Source organism: Narcine bancroftii, chromosome 1, assembly GCF_036971445.1.
Source record: "Narcine bancroftii isolate sNarBan1 chromosome 1, sNarBan1.hap1, whole genome shotgun sequence".
Lineage (NCBI taxonomy): Eukaryota > Metazoa > Chordata > Chondrichthyes > Torpediniformes > Narcinidae > Narcine > Narcine bancroftii.
The window spans coordinates 295,679,652-295,704,158 of NC_091469.1; the positions used below are offsets into that span (position 1 = coordinate 295,679,652).

The 24,507-nt window shown below is 42.8% G+C and overlaps 1 protein-coding gene across 1 annotated transcript in view; it reads left to right on the forward strand.

Moving 5' to 3' along the window:
- LOC138757033 (protein kinase C-binding protein NELL1-like) overlaps positions 1-24,507 on the forward strand; it is a 99,582-nt gene that overhangs the window by 67,240 nt on the left and 7,835 nt on the right. The window contains exons 5-6 of the mRNA XM_069923696.1: positions 328-504; positions 19,050-19,274. Of these exons, the coding sequence (XP_069779797.1) occupies positions 328-504; positions 19,050-19,274 (402 nt within the window). The remainder of the gene's footprint in view (positions 1-327; positions 505-19,049; positions 19,275-24,507) is intronic.

Genomic DNA, 24,507 nt, shown 5'->3' on the forward strand with positions numbered 1-24,507 from the left:
GACCTGACAACCACCAGAACAGAGGGTCTGTTGCCTCAGGTGCCCTATGAGCCATGGAGCTCATTCTCACCACTCCCAGTCAGGGCCTCAAGGAATCTGATTCAGGAAAAAAGTGCATCCCCCTCCACCGCAGAGCCGTAGACACCGTCTGCCACTCCTCCCTCACGAGAGGACTAGGAGCCCAAGGCCCTCCCATACTTAGGCATTAGTTAAGAATAGTAAGTCTCAAGCAACCAGTAAATACACTTATCCAGCATCTGCTAATCCCCATAGGTGCTGAATACCAGAAGTTTTACAGTAATTTTTTTTTCTTTCCTTTTCAAATAGGATGGAAAGATTTTCTGTAGAAGGACAGTTTGTGACTGTCGCAATCCAAACGTGGATCTCTTCTGCTGCTCTGAATGTGACACTAGGATGACCAGCCAGTGTTTGCATCAGAATGGACATCTGATATATCGGAGTGGAGACAGCTGGACTTACAGTTGCCAGCAATGCCGATGTCTGGTACGTGTCTGAATTTTGCAGAAGGGTTTCCAGATCTTGATGAAGAAAAATTAAGCAATTAAATTGAACTGGAGGCTGCAACTAAACACAATCCACTGGAGGAATGTAGTGGGTTGGTCAGCATCGGTGGGTGAAAAAGAATGGTCAACTTTTCATGCCAGACTCCTTCATCAAAACTGGAGATGCAAAGAGAGATTCCAGTGTAAAGGGGACAGAGCGAGAGGAGCAAGAAAGGGGCCCATTTGTGGGATTGGTGTACGAGCGAAAGGAGAAGCATGACAGACATAAGCAGAAGACTGCCAGATGCCATTCAAATGGAGAGAGAGTCAAAGGAAAACAGTTGAGTCAGGCAAAGGAAGGAGAGTCCGTCCAGGGTGTGGTGAGTGATTAGAAGACAAAGGGTGCCAGTGCCAGAATCTGATAAGGTGTGAAGAAAGACTAGAGAGAACCAAAGTTTGGAGGGGGAGGGGGAGGGGGGTTGTCGGAGAGCAGAAGTATCCACTGGAGAAATCCCATCCTCTTTGCGCTGAATTCTCCCCTTGTACCTCCAGTCTTGATGAAGAGTTCCTGTCTGAAACAACAACCATTCATTTTCTCCTGCAGATGCGAGTCATCCTGCTGAGTTCCTCCAGCAGACTTTGTTCAACTAAATAGAACCTTTTATAGTTGACATGACTGCCAAAACCATCTATCCTGGTAAAGAACTTTTGGAATATCCATGACCTGTTAGTCTGTACTCCTCCCCTCTGCCCCTTTCTCCCTCCTCTACTCTCCTTCCCTCATCTTTTTATTCAGGTACCTACCTGCATTTCACTTATACCTTGATGAAGGGCTCAGGCCTTGTTGGGTTCCTCCAGCATTTTTGTTTCTTGTACTACAATCATTGCGTCTGCAGAATTTTCTGTTTAGAGAATCTTTTTCTTTGGCTTGGCTTCGTGGACGAAGATTTATGGAGGGGGTAAATGTCCACGTCAGCTGCAGGCTCGTTTGTGGCTGACAAGTCCGATGCGGGACAGGCAGACATGGTTGCAGCGGTTGCAGGGGAAAATTGGTTGGTTGGGGTTGGGTGTTGGGTTTTTCCTCCTTTGTCTTTTGTCAGTGAGGTGGGCTCTGCGGTCTTCTTCAAAGGAGGTTGCTGCCCGCCAAACTGTGAGGCGCCAAGATGTACGGTTTGAGGCGATATCAGCCCACTGGCGGTGGTCAATGTGGCAGGCACCAAGAGATTTCTTTAGGCAGTCCTTGTACCTCTTCTTTGGTGCACCTCTGTCATGGTGGCCAGTGGAGGGCTCGCCGTATAATACGATCTTGGGAAGGCGATGGTCCTCCATTCTGGAGACGTGATCCACCCAGCGCAGCTGGATCTTCAGCAGCGTGGACTCGATGCTGTCGGCCTCTGCCATCTCGAGTACTTCGATGTTAGGGATGAAGGCACTCCAATGAATGTTGAGGATGGAGCGGAGACAACGCTGGTGGAAGCGTTCTAGGAGCCGTAGGTGATGCCGGTAGAGGACCCATGATTCGGAGCCGAACAGGAGTGTGGGTATGACAACGGCTCTGTATACGCTAATCTTTGTGAGGTTTTTCAGTTGGTTGTTTTTCCAGACTCTTGTGTAGTCTTCCAAAGGCGCTATTTGCCTTGGCGAGTCTGTTGTCTATCTCGTTGTCGATCCTTGCATCCGATGAAATGGTACAGCCGAGACAGGTAAATTGGTTGACCGTTTTGAGTTTTGTGTGCCTGATGGAGATGTGGGGGGGGGGGGGGGGGGGGGCTGGTAGCCATGGTGGGGAGCTGGCTGATGGAGGACCTCAGTTTTCTTCAGGCTGACTTCCAGGCCAAACATTTTGGCAGTTTCCGCAAAACAGGACGTCAAGCGCTGAAGAGCTGGCTCTGAATGGGCAACTAAAGCGGCATCGTCTGCAAAGAGTAGTTCACGGACAAGTTTCTCTTGTGTCTTGGTGTGAGCTTGCAGGCGCCTCAGATTGAAGAGACTGCCATCCGTGCGGTACCAGATGTAAACAGCGTCTTCATTGTTGAGGTCTTTCATGGCTTGGTTCAGCATCATGCTGAAGAAGATTGAAAAGAGGGTTGGTGCGAGAACACAGCTTTGCTTCACGACATTGTTAATGGAGAAGGGTTCAGAGAGCTCATTGCTGTATCTGACCCGACCTTGTTGGTTTTCGTGCAGTTGGATAACCATCTTGAGGAACTTTGGGGGGCATCCAATGCGCTCTAGTATTTGCCAAAGCCCTTTCCTGCTCACGGTGTCGAACGCTTTGGTGAGGTCAACAAAGGTGATGTAGAGTCCTTTGTTTTGTTCTCTGCACTTTTCTTGGAGCTGTCTGAGGGCAAAGACCATTCTGAGCTCCTGGTTGTATGTCATTTCAAGTTCATGTTTAGTATCATCAGATTTTACACCTATAACCCAAGAAACTCCATCTCTCCAGATCTGATGTATGCACAGTACATAATGATCACATAAATAATTAAAATAGATGTATTTCAATATATGGCACATTGTTCATGTTACAGGATATGGTTCATCAGTTTTTCAGCTTGCGGGAAGAAGCTATTCCCCAGCCTAGCAGTCCCGATTTTGATGCTTCTGTACTTCTTGATGGAAATGGGTTGAAGATGCTGGCTGCTGGATGGAAAGGGTCTTCTATCATTCCTTGAGCCCTAGTTAAACAGTACTCCCAGTAAATGTCATCAGAAATTGAGATCCCAATGGTCTTCTTGCTGTTTTATTGATCCTATGTATAGATTTGAAGCTTTGCAGCTAAAATATCACACAAGTATGCAGCCAGACAGAACATTCTCAATATTGTCAAGATGGGACCTGGTAGCTTTACCCTCCTCAACCTCATGATTAATTGTAGACACTTCTGCCCTTTCCATTCCTACATTGACTTGTCCATTCTCAGCCTTCTGCACAGCAAAGGTGGAGCCCAACATGGATTAGAGGAATAGAATCTGCTACCATCTGAGGAGTTTGTAAGTTCTCCTTGTGCCCTCCTGGGTATCTCCGGGGTGATCTGGTTTCCTTCCAGGTTTCAAAGATAGACAAGATTGGGGGGTTACAGATCTGTACCAACCTCCCTGGCACTGATATAGTCTTTAAGCTGGAAAGGGTGCTAAAAAATTCACAAGAATGCTTTCGGGATGGCCTGGCTTGAATTATAAGATTCAGAATCAGAATTCATTGTCATAAAATTTGGTGTTTTGCGGCAACATCACAGTGCAAACGTTCATATTATAACCATCTTACAACATTACTATAAAAAAAAGTTAAAATACTAGTGCACAAAATGTAAGGCAGTGTCTTTGGTACATTGATTATTCAGGAATCTGATGGCAGCAGGGAAAGAAGCTGTCCTTGTGCTGTTGAATGCTCGTCTTTAGGTTCCTGTACCTTTTCTATGATGGTAATAGAGTAAAGAGGGTATGGCCTGGGTGGCAAGGGTCTTTGAGGATAGAGGATAAGATACCACCTCATGTCGATGTTATTGATGGAGTTGTCTGGTGCCTGTGATGTCGCAGGCTGACTGTCGAGTTCATTCTTGTCCTGCGATTTGGCGCATCCATACCAGGCAGTGATGGAACCAGCCAGAATGCTCTCCACAGCTCCACGGTACACCTGTAGAAGTTTACAAGAGTCTTCGGTGAGATACCAAATCTCCTCCAGACATGTCACAAAGTATTGCTGTTGGGGCTTACTGCCTGGAGAGTAGGAGGTTGTGGGAACATATGGAGGTATATAAAATCATGAGGTGCATAGATAAGATAAACAGTCGCGGTCTTTTCTACATGGTATGGAAGTCAAAAACCAGAAGGCATAGATTTAAGGTGAGAGAGGAAAGATTTAAAATGGGGGAGTACTTTTTCACACAAAAGTTGGTGCCAGAGGAAATGATGAAGGTGCAAACAATTGCAATGCTTAAAAGACATTCAGACAGGTGCATTGATTGGTAAGGTTCAAAGGGATAAGATGAAAATGTGGGAAAATGGGACCATGCTGTAAAGCACCACAACGCTGTGGCATGCACTTGACTGTCTTCCAGCTCCATCCCATCGCCTCCCTCTCTCCCACCTGGTTCAATCTAACCATCTACCTTTGCCCTCTCTTCAGTCCACCTATCACCCACTGGCCCCTATCTCATCCCTCCCCTTTCTCTCTATGTTATCTTACCTCTCCATTCACAGTCCTGCTGCAAGGTCTCAACTTGAAACCGACAATTCCTTTCTTTCCACAGATACAGCTTGACCTGTTGAGTTCCTTCAGCAGTTTTCTTTTTGCTTAACATTGTTCAGAAGGTGAACTTCTTATTTTTAAGATAATTAATTTATCTCTCCAAAATTGGGTGGAGAGTCAAGGCAGTCAGATGAAGCATTAAATTCAGATTTCAGTACATACACTCAAAGCCCTGGAATACCTGGGCAGTAAAGATGCATTCATCAGGATGCTCTTTAGTGACTACAGTTCAGCATTTAAAACTATTGTCCCCTCAAAACTAATCAGCAAACTCCAAGGGCTGGAACTCAACACCTCACTGTGTAATTGGATTATGGAGTTCCTGACCTCCAGACCACAATCAGTGAAGATTGGTAAAAAATCTCCTCCACAATCTCCATCAGCATTAAAGGGCTGTGCTCATTGCTCCCTGCTCTACTCACTTTACACCTACAACTATGGCTCAGTACAAAAATAACACCATCTACAAATTTGCCGAAGATACCACGGTCGTGGGATGTAGAAAGAAGGGTGATGAGTCAGCGTACAGGAGGAGGGTGATTCAAAACTTAGCTGAATGGTGCACCAACAACAACCTTGCACTCAATGTCACCAAAACCAAGGAGATGTTTGTTGATTTCAGGAAGGGAAAGCCAGGGGGAGTCACGTGATGGCCGGTGTAACCAGCCCTCTCTGGAGAAAAGTTTTTTAAAAAGTGGTAAACTAGTAGAACCTTGATTTAAAATCATTAAAAATCAAAAGATAAATAGTTGAAGAAAACCTTGATGATGGCACCAAAGAAATAAAAACTTATAATGGTTAACGGAGAAGAAAGAACTAAAATGTCAGAAGATAAGGAAGAGGACCTTGCCTGTATAGTGGATCCAGGAGCTATTCCAAAGAAGGTAATCTAATCTGCGAAGTCGGCAGTTGAGCAGACTCTGGTCAGTGCTGCCCAGGGCGGGCTCCAGCAGTGGCTTACGGAGTCGAGAAAAGAAACGCTATTGCACATGTACAAAGAGCTATGCATGCATGGAACTCATTTTAAACAAGATACTGAAGAGAGCAGGCGTTGGCAGCAGGCTACTGCAAGTATAATGAACGTTAATCTAGAAGCAATTGCTGGAATAGAATCAATGTCAACTGAAGACTGGATCCAGAAGTATTAGAAGATTCAAAAAAGATTAAGAAGAAAGTGAAAGGTAAAAATCAAACTCAAATGGTGATATACAGTACTTTGATAACCAGATGAAAATATTAATGGAAACACTCGTGTCTAAAATCAAAGGTAATAGAAACTGTGTATTAGAAATAGATGTTAAAATGCAACGTGTGGAGAATGTAATGATGGATATGAAAAAGCAATTTGAAGAAGTGGAAGAAAGGGTAAAAGGTGTGGAAGTAGATATAGCTGTTTTGAAAGAAAAAAAATGGAAATTATGAATAAAGATGTTACGAAGACACAAGAAATGCTGGCCCAGAAAATTGATGCTCTAGAAAATTTTAGCAGATATAACAATATAAAAATAGTAGGTTTGAAAAAGGATGAGGAGGGTACATACATTAAATGATTCTTAAAGCAATGGATTCTGCAAGTTCTAGGAGCAGAGGAATTTCAAGATGATATTAAAATTGAAAGAGATCACAGGTCTTTGACACGAAAATCACAAATGAATCAAAAACCACATCCTCTTCTGGTTGTTATTACTCCATCCAACAAGAGAAAAAATATTGGAATTGGCTACTAGAAGAGCTAAAGAAAGCAAAGGACCACTGGAATATAAAAGATATAATTTTTTTAAAATCTGGATATGTTTTGAACTATTAAAGAAATGTAAAGAATTTCATTCAACAAAAAATATATTATGGAAGAAAGGCTACAACTTTATCTTATGCTATCAAGTCCCTTTAAAAATATTTGTTCCTGGTAGACAAAACAGATTTTTTGATGAACCAGAAAACGCTCAACAATTTGCTGAACAGTTGCCGGAAAATCAGCAAGAAAAAGTGCAATTGGTTCAACAAAAAGACTTCTGAAGATAATAAATTTATTTTGATTCAAGAACAGTATCTACTACTATGGATGGTAATAATTTGATAGTATTAAGGCTTTATTTAATTTCTTCTTTGGAAAATGTGTTATCAGTTCTCTGGGGGAGGGCCAGGAAAGTAAAAAAGGATAGTATGCTGCAAAGTCAGGTGACAATTCTAGTTTATACCACAACCCAATATATTAAGGGTGATGTGGTTTTCTTACAAGTTAGTAAAGACAATTCTAGTAGGGAGGGGGGCTTCTTTTCCCTTTCTTCTTTCTTTCCTTTTAATCTTCTTATAATTCTTACTTTTTTCAAGTTACTTGTGTCATTAGTTAACCTAAAAAAAATTCTCCAAATATATATTTTGAGAGGAATAGAGTTGAAGGATTTGAAATGGTGGTACATAGAAATATTGAGATAAATAAAATGAGTATATTAAAATTTATAACTTCATATTAATGGAATACAAAATCAAATTAAAAGAAAAAATAGATATAGTATTCATACAAGAAACCTATCTAACAGAGGCAGAACATCTTAAATTGGAGAGATTGGATGGGTTATGTATTAACATCATCTTATAATTCAAAATTAGAAATGTTGTTATTTTAATCAACAAAAATATACCTGTTAAAATAGAAAAAGTAATTACAGATCCTTCCGGTATGTATATCATGATAAATTACCAATTTTATTTGGAATCTTGAATATTATTTAATATATAAGCACCTAATGAGGATGATAAGAAATTTATGCAAGACTTTATTTGTTTATCAAATACTCAAGAACATATCTTGTTAGGTGGTGACTTCAATTTTAGTCTTGATCCTTTATTGGACAAAATTGGAAGAAATACTACAAAAAAAATAAAGCAGCCAAATTTCCATTAAGATCAATTCAAGATATGAAATTAATAAATATATGGAGAAAGAAACACCCAAAGGAAAGTGATTATTCATATTATTCTAATAGACATAAAACTTACTCTAGAAATGATATTTGTTTTATTTTCTGCTCAAATACAAGGAAGAGTTCAGGATATTGAATATAAAGGAAGATTGTTATCTGATTATTCACCCTTCCTGTTAACAATTGCTCGAGAAGATATTCAACCTAAAGATAGGGATAGAGATTTAATTCCATGCTGACAAAAAGAAAAGACTATTGGGATTTTATAGAACAACAAATTAAAATATATTTTGATATGAATTCCAATTCTGTAACAGATAAATTAATATATGGGGATGATATTGTATATTTAACACAACCTGAAAAGTCAATAAATATGTTACATACTATGCGGCAATATTAGGTTCTAAAGTTAATGCTGATGAAAGTGAAGTAATGCCAATGAACATATTTGTAAAAGAAATCTCCTTTTAAAAGGCAGTCAAAGATACAAGATGATTTAGAAAAATGAAAGGAATTACCTATAATTCTGATGGGGAGGGTAAACTGTATAAAAATGAACATATTTCTAAGATTACAATATTTTTTCTGTAGCGGCGGCTACACTGCTCCTACAATAACACACGCAACCAGACAGGTTGAGCTCAGTGAGCATACTAGTTTATTGCAGGCTGCTGGGCTGCACTTATACTCCCAGCCTGGAGCTGGCTGAGAACCACGCTGGATGGCGCTGACGTCACCCGGGCGTCACGTGGTCCCCAAGTGCGGGTTTCGGAGCCCCAAGCTGGAAGGAAGGGAAACCCATGATGGCGCCATTTTGGCTGGCTGCCCTGCTGCATGGCTTACAAGCGGGGCCTGTTCACCTGCCTTATGGTCAGCCGCCACACAGCCCCCCCCTCCCCCAGAACCATCACCAATGTCCTTTTTTGCCGGGCGGTCTCGCTTCTTGGGCTGGGCAATGGCCACGGGCTCAGAGGGATCGAGGTGCGCTGGCTTCAACCTGTCCATGGTAAACAGTTCATGCCTGCCACCCAAGTCCAGTGTGAACATCGAGCCGGAACGCTGTATAACCCTGTACGGCCCCTCGTACGGTTGCTGCAGAGGTGCCGCGGTCAGTCCCCACAAAACGAAAATGAACTCCGCGGAAAGCAGCTCACCAGGAACGTGAGTCGGGCGGGTGCCATGCCTGAGCGGTGTTGGGGGTTTGAAGGAGTCCAAGCATGCCCTGAGGTGAGGAAGTAGTTCATGCAGCAACCACTGGGGATTGTGAGGTGCATTGACAAACTCACCAGGTAGTGCCAGTAGCGCACTGTAGAGCAACTCAGCTGATGATGCCTGCAGATCTTCCTTGGGAGTGGAGCAGATGCCCAGGAGCACCCAAGGCAGTTCGTCCATACAGTCAGGACCAGTGAGGCGGGCCATGAGCGCCAACTTAAGTTGGCGGTGTAGACGTTCGACCAGTCCATTAGCCTGTGGGTGGTAGGCCGTCGTGCAGTGTAGCTGTATCCCCAACCTGTTGGCGAGCTGTGCCCAGAGCGCAGATGTGAACTGGGTGCCCCGATCACCGGGAGCAGGAGTCGGTGGAGGCGTCTGGCATCTGGATCACCTCGGGCAAAGGAGTGGTGCGGTCCACCACTGTAAACAGTTAATGGTTGCCCCGGGAAACGGGTAAGGCCCTGACAATGTCCACGTGAATGTGGCTGAACCATTCCCGGATGTGCTTGAACTCCTGTATGGGCGCCCTGGTGTGCCTGTGCACCTTGGACATCTGGCAATGGGTGCAAGTTCTGGCCTAGCCCACAATCTGCTTATGCAGCCCATGCCATATGAACCGTTCTGTCACCATCCAGAGCGTGGACCTGATGGATGGATGTGAAAGGTCGTGGATGTGACAGAAGACATGCCTGCGCCACTGCTGCGGAACCACTGGCCGCAGGGTGCCCAAGGAGATATTGCACAGGATGGTGCCTTCGCCATTCGGAGTCAGGAGGTCTCGGAACCACAGGCTGGTGATGGTGGTCTTGAAGGCCCTCATCTCCTCATCAGCTTCCCTGTCCCGGGCGAGCTGGTCGAAGTCGAGGCCAGGTGTCAGGGTGCAGATGGCCGGTCGTGAGAGTGCATCGGCAACCACATTGTCCTTCCCCCCCACCTCTTGTGCCGAATGTCGGTGGTAAACTCCAACATGAAGGAGAAGTCACGTTGCTGGCGGGCCGACCAGGGATCCTTTGTCATCGTGAGCGCCTGGGTGAGGGGTTTGTGGTTGGTGAAGATGGTAAAAGTCCTCCCCTCCAAATAATAGCGGAAATGCCGCACAACCAGGTACATGCTCAGTAACTCACGGTCGAAGGCACTATACTTGCATTCCTGCGGGCGGAGCAGGCAGCTGAAGAATGCCAGCGGCTTCCAATGCCCATTCACGTGGTGCTCCAGGATGGCACTGACGGCTATGGCAGAGGCATCGACAGAGAATGCCATATGCAGGTCAATGTGCGGGTGGGCGAGCATGGCGGCCTTCGTGAGAGTATCCTTGGTGGCCTCAAATGCAGAGCAGGCTTCTGGGTTCCAAGTGAGCATCTTGTGCTTGGCTGCGATGAGGACGAACAGTGGCTGCATGATGCGTGCAGCTCCCGGGATGAAGCAGTTGTAAATGTTGACCATACCCGCGAACTCCCTGATGGTGGCAACCTTCGCAGCGGCGGGCATGGCTCCTTCGACCGTGATGTTATGGCCCAGGAACTGCAAGGACTCTTTCCTGAACTGGCACTTGGCCGGGTCGATTGTAAGGCCGAAGTCGGCCAGTCGGGACAAAAGGGCACGTAGGTGAGCCTTGTGTGGCGCCCGGTCCTTGCTGGCAATGAGGATGTCGTCCCAATAAATAAAGACGAAATCCAAGTCCATGCCCATACAGTCCATGAGGCACTGCAAGGTCTGAGCAACATTCTTGAGCCTGAACGGCATGTGCAGGAATTCGAACAGGCCAAAGTGGGTGATAATGGTCGTCCTGGGTATGTCCTCAGGGTGCACCGGGATCTGGTGATATCCGCGCACCAGGTCAACCTTGGAGAAGACCCTCACGCCATGCAGGTTGGGTGTCAAGTCCTGGATGTGAGGGATGGGGTAACGGTCAGGAACGGTTGCCTCATCGAGTTGTCGATAGTCTCCGCAGGGACGCCAGACACCGGAGACTTTCTGGACAAGTGGAGCGGCGAGGCCCTTGGGTTGTCGGACCACCGAATGATCCCCAGCTCCAACAGCTGCGAAAACTCCTCCTTTGCTACCTGGAGCTTGTCAGGTGGGAGCCGACATGCGTTGGCATGAACTGGTGGGCTCTGGGTCGGGATGTGGTGGAACACCCCATGGCATGGCGAGGCAGCAGAGAACTGTGGCTTGAGGAGTGTCTGGGCGAGCTGATCGTGGCCATCTGTGGTTGATCCGAGTGGGAGGCGTTGAAGTGAAAGGCCTGGAAGGTCCACCAGGTGCCTACCTCAAATGTCCACTAGAAGCCCGTGTGTGAGGAGGAAGTCTGCACCTAGGATGGCAGTTGGGAGGGACGAGACGGTGAACCTCCATGTGAAATTCTTTTGGCCGATCTGGAAGTGGACTGTCTTGTCTCCATATGTCCAGATTGCCGTTGCGTTGGCCGCACAAAGGTGAGATCCACGAGGTCGGTTCCTGGATTTGACGGCCATGGCCGGTATGACGCTGATCTGGGCTCCAGTGTCAACGAGGAATCGCCAGCTACTGACTGAGTCCCACAGGTAGAGAAGACTGTGTCCTTGGCCAGCCACCACAGCCATTAACAGCAGCCAGCCTGGTCGTTTCCCTGGAACGAACGGGGCTGACGACATTTCCAATCCTTGGCTCCCCAGCGCTGGTGGTAGAAGCAGAGGCCTGAAGCGGATGCTGTGGCCTTGGTTATGCTCTGAGAGGCCCCTGAAGGGGCTGGGTGCTCTACCTCAGAGCTAGGGGAAGGCTTGATGTGTTCATTCCCGTGCCTGTGCCTTGTGACCTGCTGGACCACTGCGCCTTCTGGAAATCGTGTGAGTCGTAGCTCTTGGGCCTTCTGGGCGACCTTCCTCGGGTCAGTGAAGCTCTCCTGAACCAGCAGCGGGCAGATGTCCCCGGGCATAAGGTTCGAGGAAGGTGCACTTGAAAAGTGGGCAGTTGGTGTGCTCACCCATGAGCACGAGCATCTCATCCATCAGTTCCATCGGGGACCTGTCCCCCAGGGCGTCGATGTGCAGCACCTGAGCAGCACGCTGGTGTCTGGATAGTTCGAGGGACCCAGTAAGCACTCGCTTGATGGTCTCATATTTGTTCTTGGCAGGTGGGTGCTAAACAAGGTGCAGCACACATCTGGTGGTGGCCTGGTCCAGGGCAATGACTACATGGTAGAATTTGGTCGTGTCGGATGAAATCTGGTAGAGGTGAAACTGGGCCTCCGCGTGTCCAAACCAGGTTTCTGACTCTTGAACCAAAAATTCATTTAGTTTCACGGCTACAGCGCTGATCTCAGGCTCGCTCATGATGGGTTCAAAGACGTTTGAACCAGTCGGGGTCACCAATTGTAGCGGTGGCTACACTGCTCCTGCAATAACACATAACCAGATGGGTTGAGCTCAGTGAGCAGACTAGTTTATTGCAGGCTGCCGGGCTGCACTTATACTCCCAGCCCGGACCTGGCTGAGAACCGCGCTGGAGGGCGTTGACTTCACCTGAGCGTCACTTGGTCCTCAAGCACAGGTTTCTGAGACCCAAGCTAGAAGGAAGGGAAATGGACAGGTTTCTGAGACCCAAGCTAGAAGGAAGGGAAATCCCCAACGGCGCCATTTTGGCTGGCTGCCCCGCCGCGTGGCTTACAAACGGGGCTGGTATGGCTTCCTTGTGGTGAGCCACCACATTTCAATCGTTACCTATTCCCTTATTAGGGATTTTTTTCAAAAATTGAATAAATTAATAAGAAATTTTCGTGGAAGCATAAGAAACCAAGAGTGGCTTTGGATAAGGTAAGATGGTTTACAGTTACCAAATTTTAAAAACTATTCTAGGGCAGCCCAATTAAGATTTTTGTCAAACTTTTATCAAGTGGGAAAGAAAAACTGGCCTTGCTGGAGTTATATAAATTAGAAGAAAATGTCGCTGAACATTTAATCTATAAATGAAATGAGAAACTAGTAAAGAATAAAAAATTACCAATCTTACATCATCTGTTAAAAATATGGAGTTATATATATTTTGAAAGAATGATGGTAAATTATCAATTGCCAATATGTTAGTGAAGCAGAATCAATTAATTCCTTTTACAATGAATAATAATTTTTAAATGAATGGACAAGAAAAGGAATGAAAAGAATAAAAGATTGTTTTTTGGGAAATATTTTAATGACATTTGAACAATTAAAAATTAAATATGGAATATTGAATGACACAATATTGTTTATTATCATTTAAAAACATATTTAAAAGAGAAGATAGGACCCAATTTAAGGCTGCCTGAATTAAGTTGCATTGAATATGTAATTACTGATATTTTGATAGTTAAAAATTTTATACAAATATGTATATTAAATTACAAAACAATGAAAAAGATTAAATGTACAAACCAAAACAATGTTGGGAAGAAGATTTAAATATGCAGATAAAAAAAACTTGTTTGGAATTATGTGAGCGTACTATGACAAATACATTAAGTACTCGGTATCAAATTATACAATATAATTGGTTACATAGATTGTATATTACACCTCAAAAATTAAAAGAATGGCACCCCAGATTGTTTGATAAGTGTTTCTGCTGTAAAGAGGAAATTGGTACAATATTACACCCAACTTGGACATGCAAAAAAGGAAAATCTTTTTGGGAGAAATGGAATTCAATACTAATAACAAAAAACAAAAATAGCAAAAGACCCAAAAATATTTCTATTAAGCAATATAAATGATAAATATTTACATTTAATATTGGATAGATTTCAAAAATGATTCAGTGTGATTGCTTTAGCAGCAGCAAAAAAAAATGTATAATGATAACTTGGAAAATGGAAACCTCTGAAAATACAGCAAAGGTATATAGAAATGAATAATTATATTCCATTAGAAAAAAATTACATATAATTTAAGAAACAATTTTGGACAATTTAAACAAATTTGGGAACCACATATAAAGTTTATTAGTGATCGTCAGATTCAAACCTCCAATTCTTAAAGTCTGAATAAGTTAATGAGGTAATAAAATAAATGTTATACTCATTAAATTAATAAAAATTAGATAATAACTAGGTGACACTCTCCATTACCCCCTTCTTTCTTTTTATCCTTTTTTTCTTCCTCTTTTTCTCTGAGTTATTTGTGGGGTGGGGGGTTAGAGAGCGAGGTGGGATGGGGAGAAAATGAAAAATGTCACTATATACATATATGAATTTATGTATGTAAAGTTTATGAGCTTGAATTATTGTGAGTTATTACATTTTTTAAAAAATTAAAAAGGAAGGGAAATCCAGAGATGAACAATCCAGTAATCACTGGGGGAATCAGAGGTGGAGAGAGTGAGCAATTAAGTTACTATCTCAGAGGATATTTCCTGGACCCAACACACTAATGGCTTCATGAAGAAAGCACGTCAGCACCTCTACTTCCTCAGGAGTTTGTGGTGGTTTGGTATGACACCAGAAACCCTGGTAACTTTTTGCAGATATGTGGTGAAAATGTGCTGACCGGCTGCATCACAGTCTGGTATGGAAACACCAATACTCCTGAACATAAAGACCTCCAAAAGCTCATGGACAAAGCCCAGGTCATCACAGGCAAAATCCTCCCCACTATCAAGAACATCTATAGGGAACACTGCCGTCAGAGAGCAGCAGCAATCATCAAAGATCCACACCACCCAGCATACGTTCTGTTCTCGCTGCTGCCATCAGGAAAGAGGTACAGGTGCCATCAGGTTCCGGAACAGCTGCTACCCCTCCACCATCAAACTGCTCAATAATAAACTCAATCAGGGACTCATTTAAGAACTCTTGTGCATGACTGATTTTTTAAATTCTCTCTGTATTGCACAGTTTGTTTACATTTGTTATCTGTTTACAGTTCTTTATTTACATATATACACTTGGTGCAGATTTTTTTGCTCTATGAATAAGTGGTAATTCTGCCTCACCTGCAGAAAAAAGAATCTCAGGGTTATATGTGACGTCATGTATTTACTCCAACAATAAATCTGAAATCTGATGACACCACATACAACCCTGAGATTCTTTTTCCGGCAGCCGAGGCAGAATTACCACTTACTGATAGTGCAAAAAAAAATAATGTACCCATGTAAATAAAAAAGAAATGTAAACAAAGTGACTGTGCAATGTGGAATGGGAAAAACAATGAAGTGCAAAAGAGTCCTTAAATGAGTCCCTGATTGAGTTTATTGTCAAGAAGTCTGATGGTGGAGGGGGAGCAGCTGTTCCTGAACCAAATGAGCAAGTCTTGTGGCACCTATACACCTTTCCTGATGATAGAAGTGAAATCAGAATGTGCCAATCCTTGATGATCGCTGCTGCTCTCTGATGGGGTTGTTCCCTGTTGATGTTTTCAGTGGTGCGGAGGGCTGTGTCCACAACCTTTTGCAGCATTTTATGCTCAGGGATAAAGGTGTCTCCATATCAAACCGTTCTGCAACCAGTCAGCACACCTTCCACCACATTTCTGTAGAAATTTAACAGGGATTATAATGTCATTCAAACCTCCACAAATTCTTGATGAAATTCAGGAGCTGACGTGCAATCTTCGTGATGCCATTGGTACGTTGGGTCCAGGAAAGATCCTCTGAGATGGTGAATCGTAAGAACTTAAATTTGTTCACCATCTCCACCTCTGATCTCCCAATTATCACTTAGCAGTCATGCCTGAAATGGGCTTTATTTTTACCATATTTGTTATCTGTAACCTTCTCTCAAGAGGCAGGCAAAAGAAGGAAAATTGGATAAATTGCCATAATGGATGCCTCGGTCAACTGTTATTGACTAAATGATGAAAAACACCAAATTTACTGCTGAGTGCAGGTTGAGACAGTCTTTATAGTTACAGCAAAGTGGAAAATGAATTTTTCAATTTGTGATAAGTGAGGATTCAACTGCTCAATGTCTAGAGGATTTTTGTCCCTGATATAAAATGGTTTTAAGCTATAAACTCAAATAGTCACGTGAGTTTAGCATAACTTTCTAAGTTGCTTGCTAAGGAGCTCTATTAATCACTTGAATTCAGTGCCTCAGTCTCATGATTTAGTAAAGGCCACAAACTTTCCTTGCAAAAGGAAGATCTGCAGAATTGTGCTCTCGAGGTCAAATTACTTATCGATGAATTGAATATAATTCTGTAGGTGCTGAAGTCCCACTTGCAGCAATTATCCTGACTCATTTAATATCACAGAAAGCTTCTTTTCTATCCAGGCGCAATGAAACTGCAGCTTAACCAAACAGTTAATTGGACCTGTTAAATTGCTTTCTGTGTGCAGGTCAGAACAATGTGCTCATTATACGACAGCAAATGATTCACCTCCCTTTTCTCCAGAGTCTCTTCACTAACTATAAGACACAAGCCAAGAGTGTGATGGAACACTGATCAACTGCCTGAAATGCTGCAAGAGCACTAAAGGAGTTCATGAAGATCCAGACTAAACAGACCACTTGACAAGCATCCTATCTGCCACCCCAAATATTTGATCCCTCCATGTCTGATGCACCATCGACATAATGCAATGGTGGATGAAGCAAAGCCCACTCCCTCAACATGTTCTGATCCCATGCTTTGGACCACCTCAAAGGACAAGAGCAGCAGGCTGAATCAGGTTGATAACACTTAAGGAAACCCATCCAGTCACATACAATCCTGCTTTGTCCATGTGTTGGGGTTATTCATTGTTGCTGGGTCAAAGTCCTGCCCAGTTGGGCTGTGAGATCATCTTCATTACAAAGATGATGGAAGAACATTTGTTCAAGAAAAGAGGAGGCCATTTGGCCCTTTGAAAACTTAAAAACAAAAGAAATAGGAGCAGGATTAGGCCATCCATCCCATTCAATGTGGTCGTGGCTGATCTGATGATAGGTTCATATCCACTGACCTGCCCTTTCCCCATATTCCTTAATTCCCTTACTATATAAAAGTGTATCTGACCTTGTCCGAAATATATTTACTGAGGTCGCCTCCACTGCTTCAATGGGCAGAGAATTCCACAGATTTACCACCCTCTGGAAAAACCAGTTCCTCCTCATCTCTGTCCTAAATCTACTACCCCTAGCTTTGGGAAACAGTTTACCTACCTCTATCTTATCTATGCCTTTCACAATTTTATACTTTTCTATGAGATCCCCTCTCATTCTTCTAAATTCTAGCAAGTACAGGCCCAGATGACTCACTCTCTCCTCTTAGGCTAACCTCTTCATCTCTGGAATGAACCTCCTCTGCACAGTCTTCAAAGCAGTATGCAATCAAGTCAAAAGCTCAGAACAGACCCTTCGGACCAACTCGTCCAGGCATTCTGGGCTGGTCCCATTTTCTTGCACTTGGTCCATTTCCTGCTAAGCCCTTCCTGTCCAGAAATCTTTCTAAATGTTTTTTTGGTGTCATAATTGTGCCTGCTTCTCTGGCAGCTCATTCCAGATATGGACCACACTTTGAGTGAAAGACCTATCCCTCAGGTCCCTCTCACTTTAAGCCTATGTCCTCTCATACAAAATTTCAGAATCATCTGCTCTGGGGGAAAAAGACAGCAAACATTCACTCTATCCATGCCCCTCATGATGTTGTAAATCGATGTAAGATAATCGTGCAATCCTCTTTATCAGTTCTTCAAAAGTATCCAGTGGGTTGTGATATCTCATACAAAGCCATGCTAACTACTTCTAATTGGTCCCTAACTATCCCAATGCTGGTAGATTCTATGACTCAGAATCCCTCCCACCAACCCCCCCCCCAAAGAGTGTACTGCCGTGTAGTCCCTTAACTTGCTCTTGCTACCCTCTTTAAATAATGACACAAAACATTAGCTACCCTCTGGTCTTCCAGCACTTGACTTGAGGCCAAAGATGAAGGAAATATGTCAGCAAAGGGCTCCCCAATTTCTTCCCCAGATGACCACAAGATGCAAAGATGGACTTCATCTTGCCCTAGGGATTTATCAATGATAAGACTGCCAACACCTCTTCCCTGGTACTTCTTGTGTTACTCTTTTCCTCACAACCCTGTCATATCTTGGGCCCAAAACATTGAATGTGTTATTGATACACCTGAGGAACAGTTTCTCTCTATTTTCCCCACATAAACTCTTCTAGACCTTCTGGATTAACTATCCTCTCAGTGTGCTTTCCTTCAAGGAAAATAATTTCAGATTCTCTGATCTAACTTTATAGTCAAAATCCTTCGTTGATAGAATTGTTCTCTTCAATCTTCATTGTATCCTCTCTGGGAATTTCACCAGAATTGGATGTAACAATTCATTTACAGCCTACCCAGTATTTTATTTTACAGATTCATCATAATTTTGCCATGTTTGTGGTCTTTACGACTCCTAATGAATCCTCGGTGCTTTAATAAAACAAATATGGCAGGGGAAGTTTCTTCACACAGATACTTTTGAAATCATGCAATTTATATCCAGGGCTAATGTAAGTTGGTTGAAGTTATGCCAACATTCAATATTAGCTTGGTTGAAATGATTTACAAGGTAGGTTAATGTTAAAGGAGGAAAAGAATTGTCACTACTTCAGGTCACTGCCCTTCATGAAAGTATTTTGGCGAAGGGTTCTGACCCGAAACATTGGCCATTCTCTCTCTTCTCCCATTCATGCTGCTCGATCTGCTTAGTTCAATCAGCAGGTTGTATTTTGCTCGTGATTCCAGCATTTGCGGTTTCTCGTGCATCTCCTGGCTTAACATTGACGTGAGTTGAGGCAAAACAAATGGAAGTTACTATGTTTAAAGAATGTAGCATTGACCTGAAGCTAAACATGATCTGCTGGAGGAACTCGGCGAGTCGAGTAGCTTCTGGTTCCTTTCTGATCGATGCGGTCATTGTAAAAAATATATTTTGTGTTATGTTGCTGCTCTTTGAATCCAAATCATGATCTATACCATAATTTTCCATGGTGATATTTATTTTGTTACTGCTTTGCTCAACATATACAAAACTTGCCTGCCTGGAAATGTGCCAAAATACTGACTGATAACATCTTTTAGCTGTCAAGAATTGTATGATTTAACCTTGAATGCCTACTGCATTGGGATTTCTCAGGAGATGTGTGACTTGCTGGTTTCTCATTTGATTCCTCGTCGAATGCAACAATTCTCTCACAATCCTGATCGTGTATGTTCTATGTGTGCAGCAGGGAGAAGTGGACTGCTGGCCTTTAACATGCCCAGCCCTCAGCTGCGAGTACACAACCATTCCAGACGGAGAGTGTTGTCCACATTGCGTGAGTGACCCCTGCTTAGCTGACAATATGGTCTACGATATCTGGCAGACTTGTATAGATAACCATGGAATAACACGACTAAGTGGCTCGATATGGACCACAGCTGGATCAACCTGTACAACTTGCAAGTGCAAGGTATTGTATTGTGCAAGCATTTCATGTGATCTTGTCAAGTCTCACAATAAGATCCTTGCATTGAGTTATTCTTTCGATTTAATTTCATTGCTATTGCAGAACTACTAATTCCATAAAAGGAAAAACACAATGCTGGAAAATTCAGCTGATCAGCCAGTGTTTGATCATTATTTAACCAGCTGAGTTCCTCCAGAATTGTTTTTTTTACTTTAACCACAGTGTCTGCAGACTTCCCCCACCCCAATATTTTACCCCAAGTTTCATATAATACAAGAAAGCATTCTGGAAAATTTGGAACTATAGAACACAACATCACAGAACCAGGTGCTTCAGTGTCAAACTATTATTAAGCCTGGTCCTAATGACCTGTACACAGACCAAACTCTACTATCGCCCTTCCATTCATGTTCTTATCCAAATATTTCTTAAATATTCAATTTCTTCTTAGTTGGAAAATTTTTCAAAACCATTGTGGAGGGATAGGGTAATTACAAACTCTTCAATTTGCTTTTTCCAATCTCTTTACAAAATATCTGCACACATGAAATTCAAGCCTGATGAATGTCCAGGAGAATTTCTGATGTGGAAAATGTCTTTATCTTTCTTTTTAAAAAATCATTACTGTGCTTAATAAATTAAAACATACACTCATATTAATCCAATACATGGGGTGAAGTAAAAAGAAAAGGCAGATAATTTGTACTTCTCAAATAATACCTTAAATATACATCGTATAAATTGTGTGTACCTTTCTCAATCAAACCCATTTTTGAAACATTTCAAAAGAAAAAAAGGACCTCCCCTAAAAAAAATTAAATCCCTCCCTCTAAACCAGCCAAACTTGCATATCTAATATACATAGGAAACTAAGGACGACATTCGGAAACCAGACAGCGCTGTCCAGGAGCATCCAGCACCCTAATTTTTTATATTATGGTAATACTTGATGATGGGCCCCACATCTTATAAATGTTCACCTTTACATCTTTAACATTATATCTGATTTTTTTTCTAAATTTAGGAAGGACATGACCTCCTGTAGCCATTGAATATGAATAGGTGGGGTACTGTCTTTCCATTTCATCAAAATTGCCCATCAAGCTATCAATGAGTTGAAAGCAAAATTTGGTTCTGATAAGGGGCATGATTCTAATTTGAACTTAAAAATGGTTGATGAAGTTTGAAAATATTTTTCCAAAAATTTTATAAACCAGAGCAAGTCCATCAATGAAGCCTCAAAAACTTTACATTATCACTTAATGGTTCAATATCAGAATGAAAATGAGACAGTTTAACTTTTGAAATATGTGCTCTGTGTACTGTCTTGCACAGAAGGAGGATTCATTCATCAAATTTAAAACAGTGTCCCAGTCCTCATCTGTGAGTGATAAATCCAAGTGATGCTCCCAATCGCTTTTGATCTTCACCAGTGAAACTTAAAAAACAGCATGAGATCCATATTTTACATGTTATGTTTACATGCAGTTTGTGCATGGCAAAGAATATTTTGGTGACACGGATACACAGCCTTTAAAACTGTTGGCTCACAGCACCTGAGACCCAAGTGTAATATTGACCTTTTCAACTGTCTTTGCTTCATGTTTTCACTCCAATTGCTTGGGCTGGAATAGATTCAATGGGCTTAAGTGGCTGCCTTCTGTAGCGCAGGGAAATGTGACAGGATGAAAAGTTGACAGAAACTTTTGCAATGCACAAAAGTACTGGAGAAACTCAGCAGCTCATGCAGTGTCTTTAAAGAAGCAAAGATGCTTCAGCCTTGAGTGCATTGTCAAGGTATGAGGAAAATGCAGGCGCACCAGAATAGAAAGGTGGTGATAGGAAAGAAGAAGGGGCAAGAGGAGGAGCACAGGCAAGGAGGGCTGGGAGGGGAGAAGAGAAAAAAGCTGAGGTGATGGAAGACAGGTAGCTCTCTGAATTGAGAGGGAATTGGGTGGGAAGCTGGAGGCAAGCAGACAGAGGGAGAGGAAAAGAGAAAGAGGCAGAGGAGATGCATAACAGAAATTTATGTTAATGCTGTCTGGTTGGAGAGTGCCCAGACAGAATGTTTGGTGTTATTCCTTCAGTTGCAGGTAGCCTCGGTTTGGTAGTGCATGAGACAACAGACAGACATGTTGATGTGGGAATGGGGTGTGGAATTAAAATGGCTGGCCACTGGGAGATCCCTATTATTGCAAGAGACAAACCAAAAAGATGCTCTCCCAATCTGCATTCAGTCTCTCCGAGATAAAGAGGGCTACAATGAGAGCACTGAATGCAATAGTTGACCCCTGAGGATTCACGTGTGAAGTGTTGCTTTACTTGGTAGGACTATTTGGGACCCAAATGTTGATGATGGAGGAAGTGTGGACGCAAGTGTAGCATTTCTTGCGGTCACTGGGGAGGATGGCAAGGGGGCAATTAATGAGAAAGAATGAGTCAATAAGGGAGTCCGAGAGGGAGCAGACTTTGTGGAAACTAGAGAGGGGAGGAAAGGGAAAGATGTGTCTGGTGGTCGGATCACGTTGTAGGTGGTGAAAATTATGGGGGATAATGTGTTGGATGCGGAGGCTGGTGGGGTAGTAGGTGAGGATGAGGGGAATCCTGTCCTTGATGATTTAAGGAGCAGAGTGGGCCAGGAAGATGTGTGGGAAATAGAGGAGATGAGGCTGAGGGCTAAGATGATGGCAGTTGGGAGGAAGAAGGAAGACATTTCCATTGTTCTGGAATAGAAGATCCTACCCCAAGAGCAGATGCAATGGAGGCAGAAGAATCAAATCCTTACAAGGGAGAGGGTATGAAAGGGTGTGGTCAAGGCAACTGTGTGAGTTGGTGGGTTTGTAAAAATATATCTGTGGAGAGTCTATCTCCCAAGATGGAGGCAGAGAGATGGAGAAAGTTGAACGTGTTGCCAGAGATTAATTTGAGTATTGTCAGAAGTGTATTTGAAGTGGGGTAAAAGTGGGTAAAGTTGACAAGTTCATCATGGGTGCAGGAGGCAGCACGAATGTAGTCGTCAATGTAACAGAGAAAGAAGCTGAGCAACAGCCTCACCTGGGCAGACTTGAACCATGGAGTGCTCCACTTAGCCATCTTGCCTTTGTTGGTTTCTTTTATCTCATTCAGGATGTCAAATGGAAGAGCTCTTTGTTTGCGGGACGAATTGGTGTATACAAATTGTGTCTGATTTTTATAAATTGATGGTCCGATCATTTTGTTCAGGAGATTTTTTTAAAAATATCAAAGTAGTTATTGCAGTTTGTAATAAAATAAGCACAAGACAGCATATTATCGGCAAGCTGATGCTGCTCTATTAGACATTAAGCACGTTTTGCTGTGCTGATTTAATTGAGTCTCCTTTCTGGTGGGTGAGAATGTTGATTCTGTAGAGTTGGCATGAGGTGAGCATTTGAAATGATTATAAAGTCTATTACGGGATGGGGGGGGCTAGCAATTTTTGGTACTTGAAAGCATTGTTAATAATGCAGAGCCTACTATGAATCAGATATTCTTTGTGACCGTGTAATTTCCTCAAAACTATATAATGTTTTATCCATGAATAAACCAGCACTTTTCCTCCAACTGCCTTGCTAAAAGGTGTCAGTTTTGCCATTAAATTACTGTGAATGTTTGTAATGATCAAAGCACATCAAGGCCCCGTTTCTGCCACCTAGTATCAAGCACATTTTGCTCATTTATGGTGCAGGACCATCACAGAGTAAATCTGTCTTTAGCTTCTTCTAGCCCGACAAACGGACCATTGTTCTTGCCCTTCGTCGATCACTTCTCTATTGACCATGATATTACAGCATTTTCATTTATTTTCTTACAATACTTCAAATGCTGATGCCCCCAGATGCTCTGGAACATCATTATAAATTCAGTAGAAGTCCAGAAATTCAAACCACCTGAGAATCTGAACTTATCAAAAACTTTTTAAAATTGACTGGGCTTTTGGGTACGTGCGCGCATGTGTAAGTCCCACAGATGCACAGCGGAATTTTGATTTCTTTTTAAAAACTACTCATTTTTAAAACTGAAAGGATGCTGCATTTGTTAATGAATAATCTATTAAAATTTACCTATTTCATCTCTTCTTTGTTCCTCCTTAAATCTGAATTTCATCGGTACTGCCCGAGAATCTGGAAAATCCACACTGACCTGTTCCCCAAGCTGTCCAGATTTTCAGACTCCTACTGTATATTATGAATCAGATACACATGGTCGCAGAATGATGACGATTGCTGTCGCCACCACCCTTGAGAGGAAATATGGTCCAGCCCCCAATATCCCCTTCCAACTTTTTTTTTGTCCCTCATATCCTCTCTAATGCTTCAACTAATTCACATGAGTATACCTGATCTGGGTGAAACATGATCATGCATTGTCAATGTCAAGAATTGTCTGTTATTCTGGAAAACTTCAGATGTTTTCCAAGTAAACGTAGAGATGAGGGTTCCTGCTTCTCCTGGAGTTGGAAGATTCCTCATTTGTTTTATCTGTATGTAGAGCAAATGCTGTCACAGATTCACTACTCAGTTAAAGTCACAGACTTGACCAATCCAAAAAAAGTCTTCTCCCATTTGACAAGCATTACCCTATCAGCATTAAGCTAAACACTATTCATCTACAAATCGATTCATTATGTGAACCAATCACATGACCAGGCCTTACTTTTCCTCAGACATTGTCCTTGCATGTCACCTGATCCGGGGAAATTCCAGGCTGATGGAAATTTACAGGCTCGGCTGGATTTGCCCAGCAATACAAGTTCTCGGAACATTCTTTTACAAAGCAGCAAGGTGCATGCAGACATGAATTAACATTGATCAATCTGCACCCATCTTCACCAGGCAGACCTTCACTTCCACAATGCTGCTTAACCTGCTGAGTTTCTCCAGCATCTGCAGTCTCTCTTGTTACCTGCACTTGAATTCAAGATACATTTTGTCGCAATGCATGTGGTTGACAGGCAATGAGTTTTACCAAGCCAGGTACTTCAAGGCAGCAGTTAAATAAGTAAAGGGCATAATTTTATAATTTATGAATAGTATTACAATGAGCTTGGGGACCTGTCCAGTTAAATTGTTAATCTCAGATGATCCATTTTGATTTGGATTCCAGAACCATTTGTTCTGGGACCACTGCCATTGGTAGTTGGTGAAAGTGTTCAATCCATGTACGGTGGCTGAGAGCCAGTAGGGAAATGGAGCCTTCATTCTGCCAACCTGCAGTT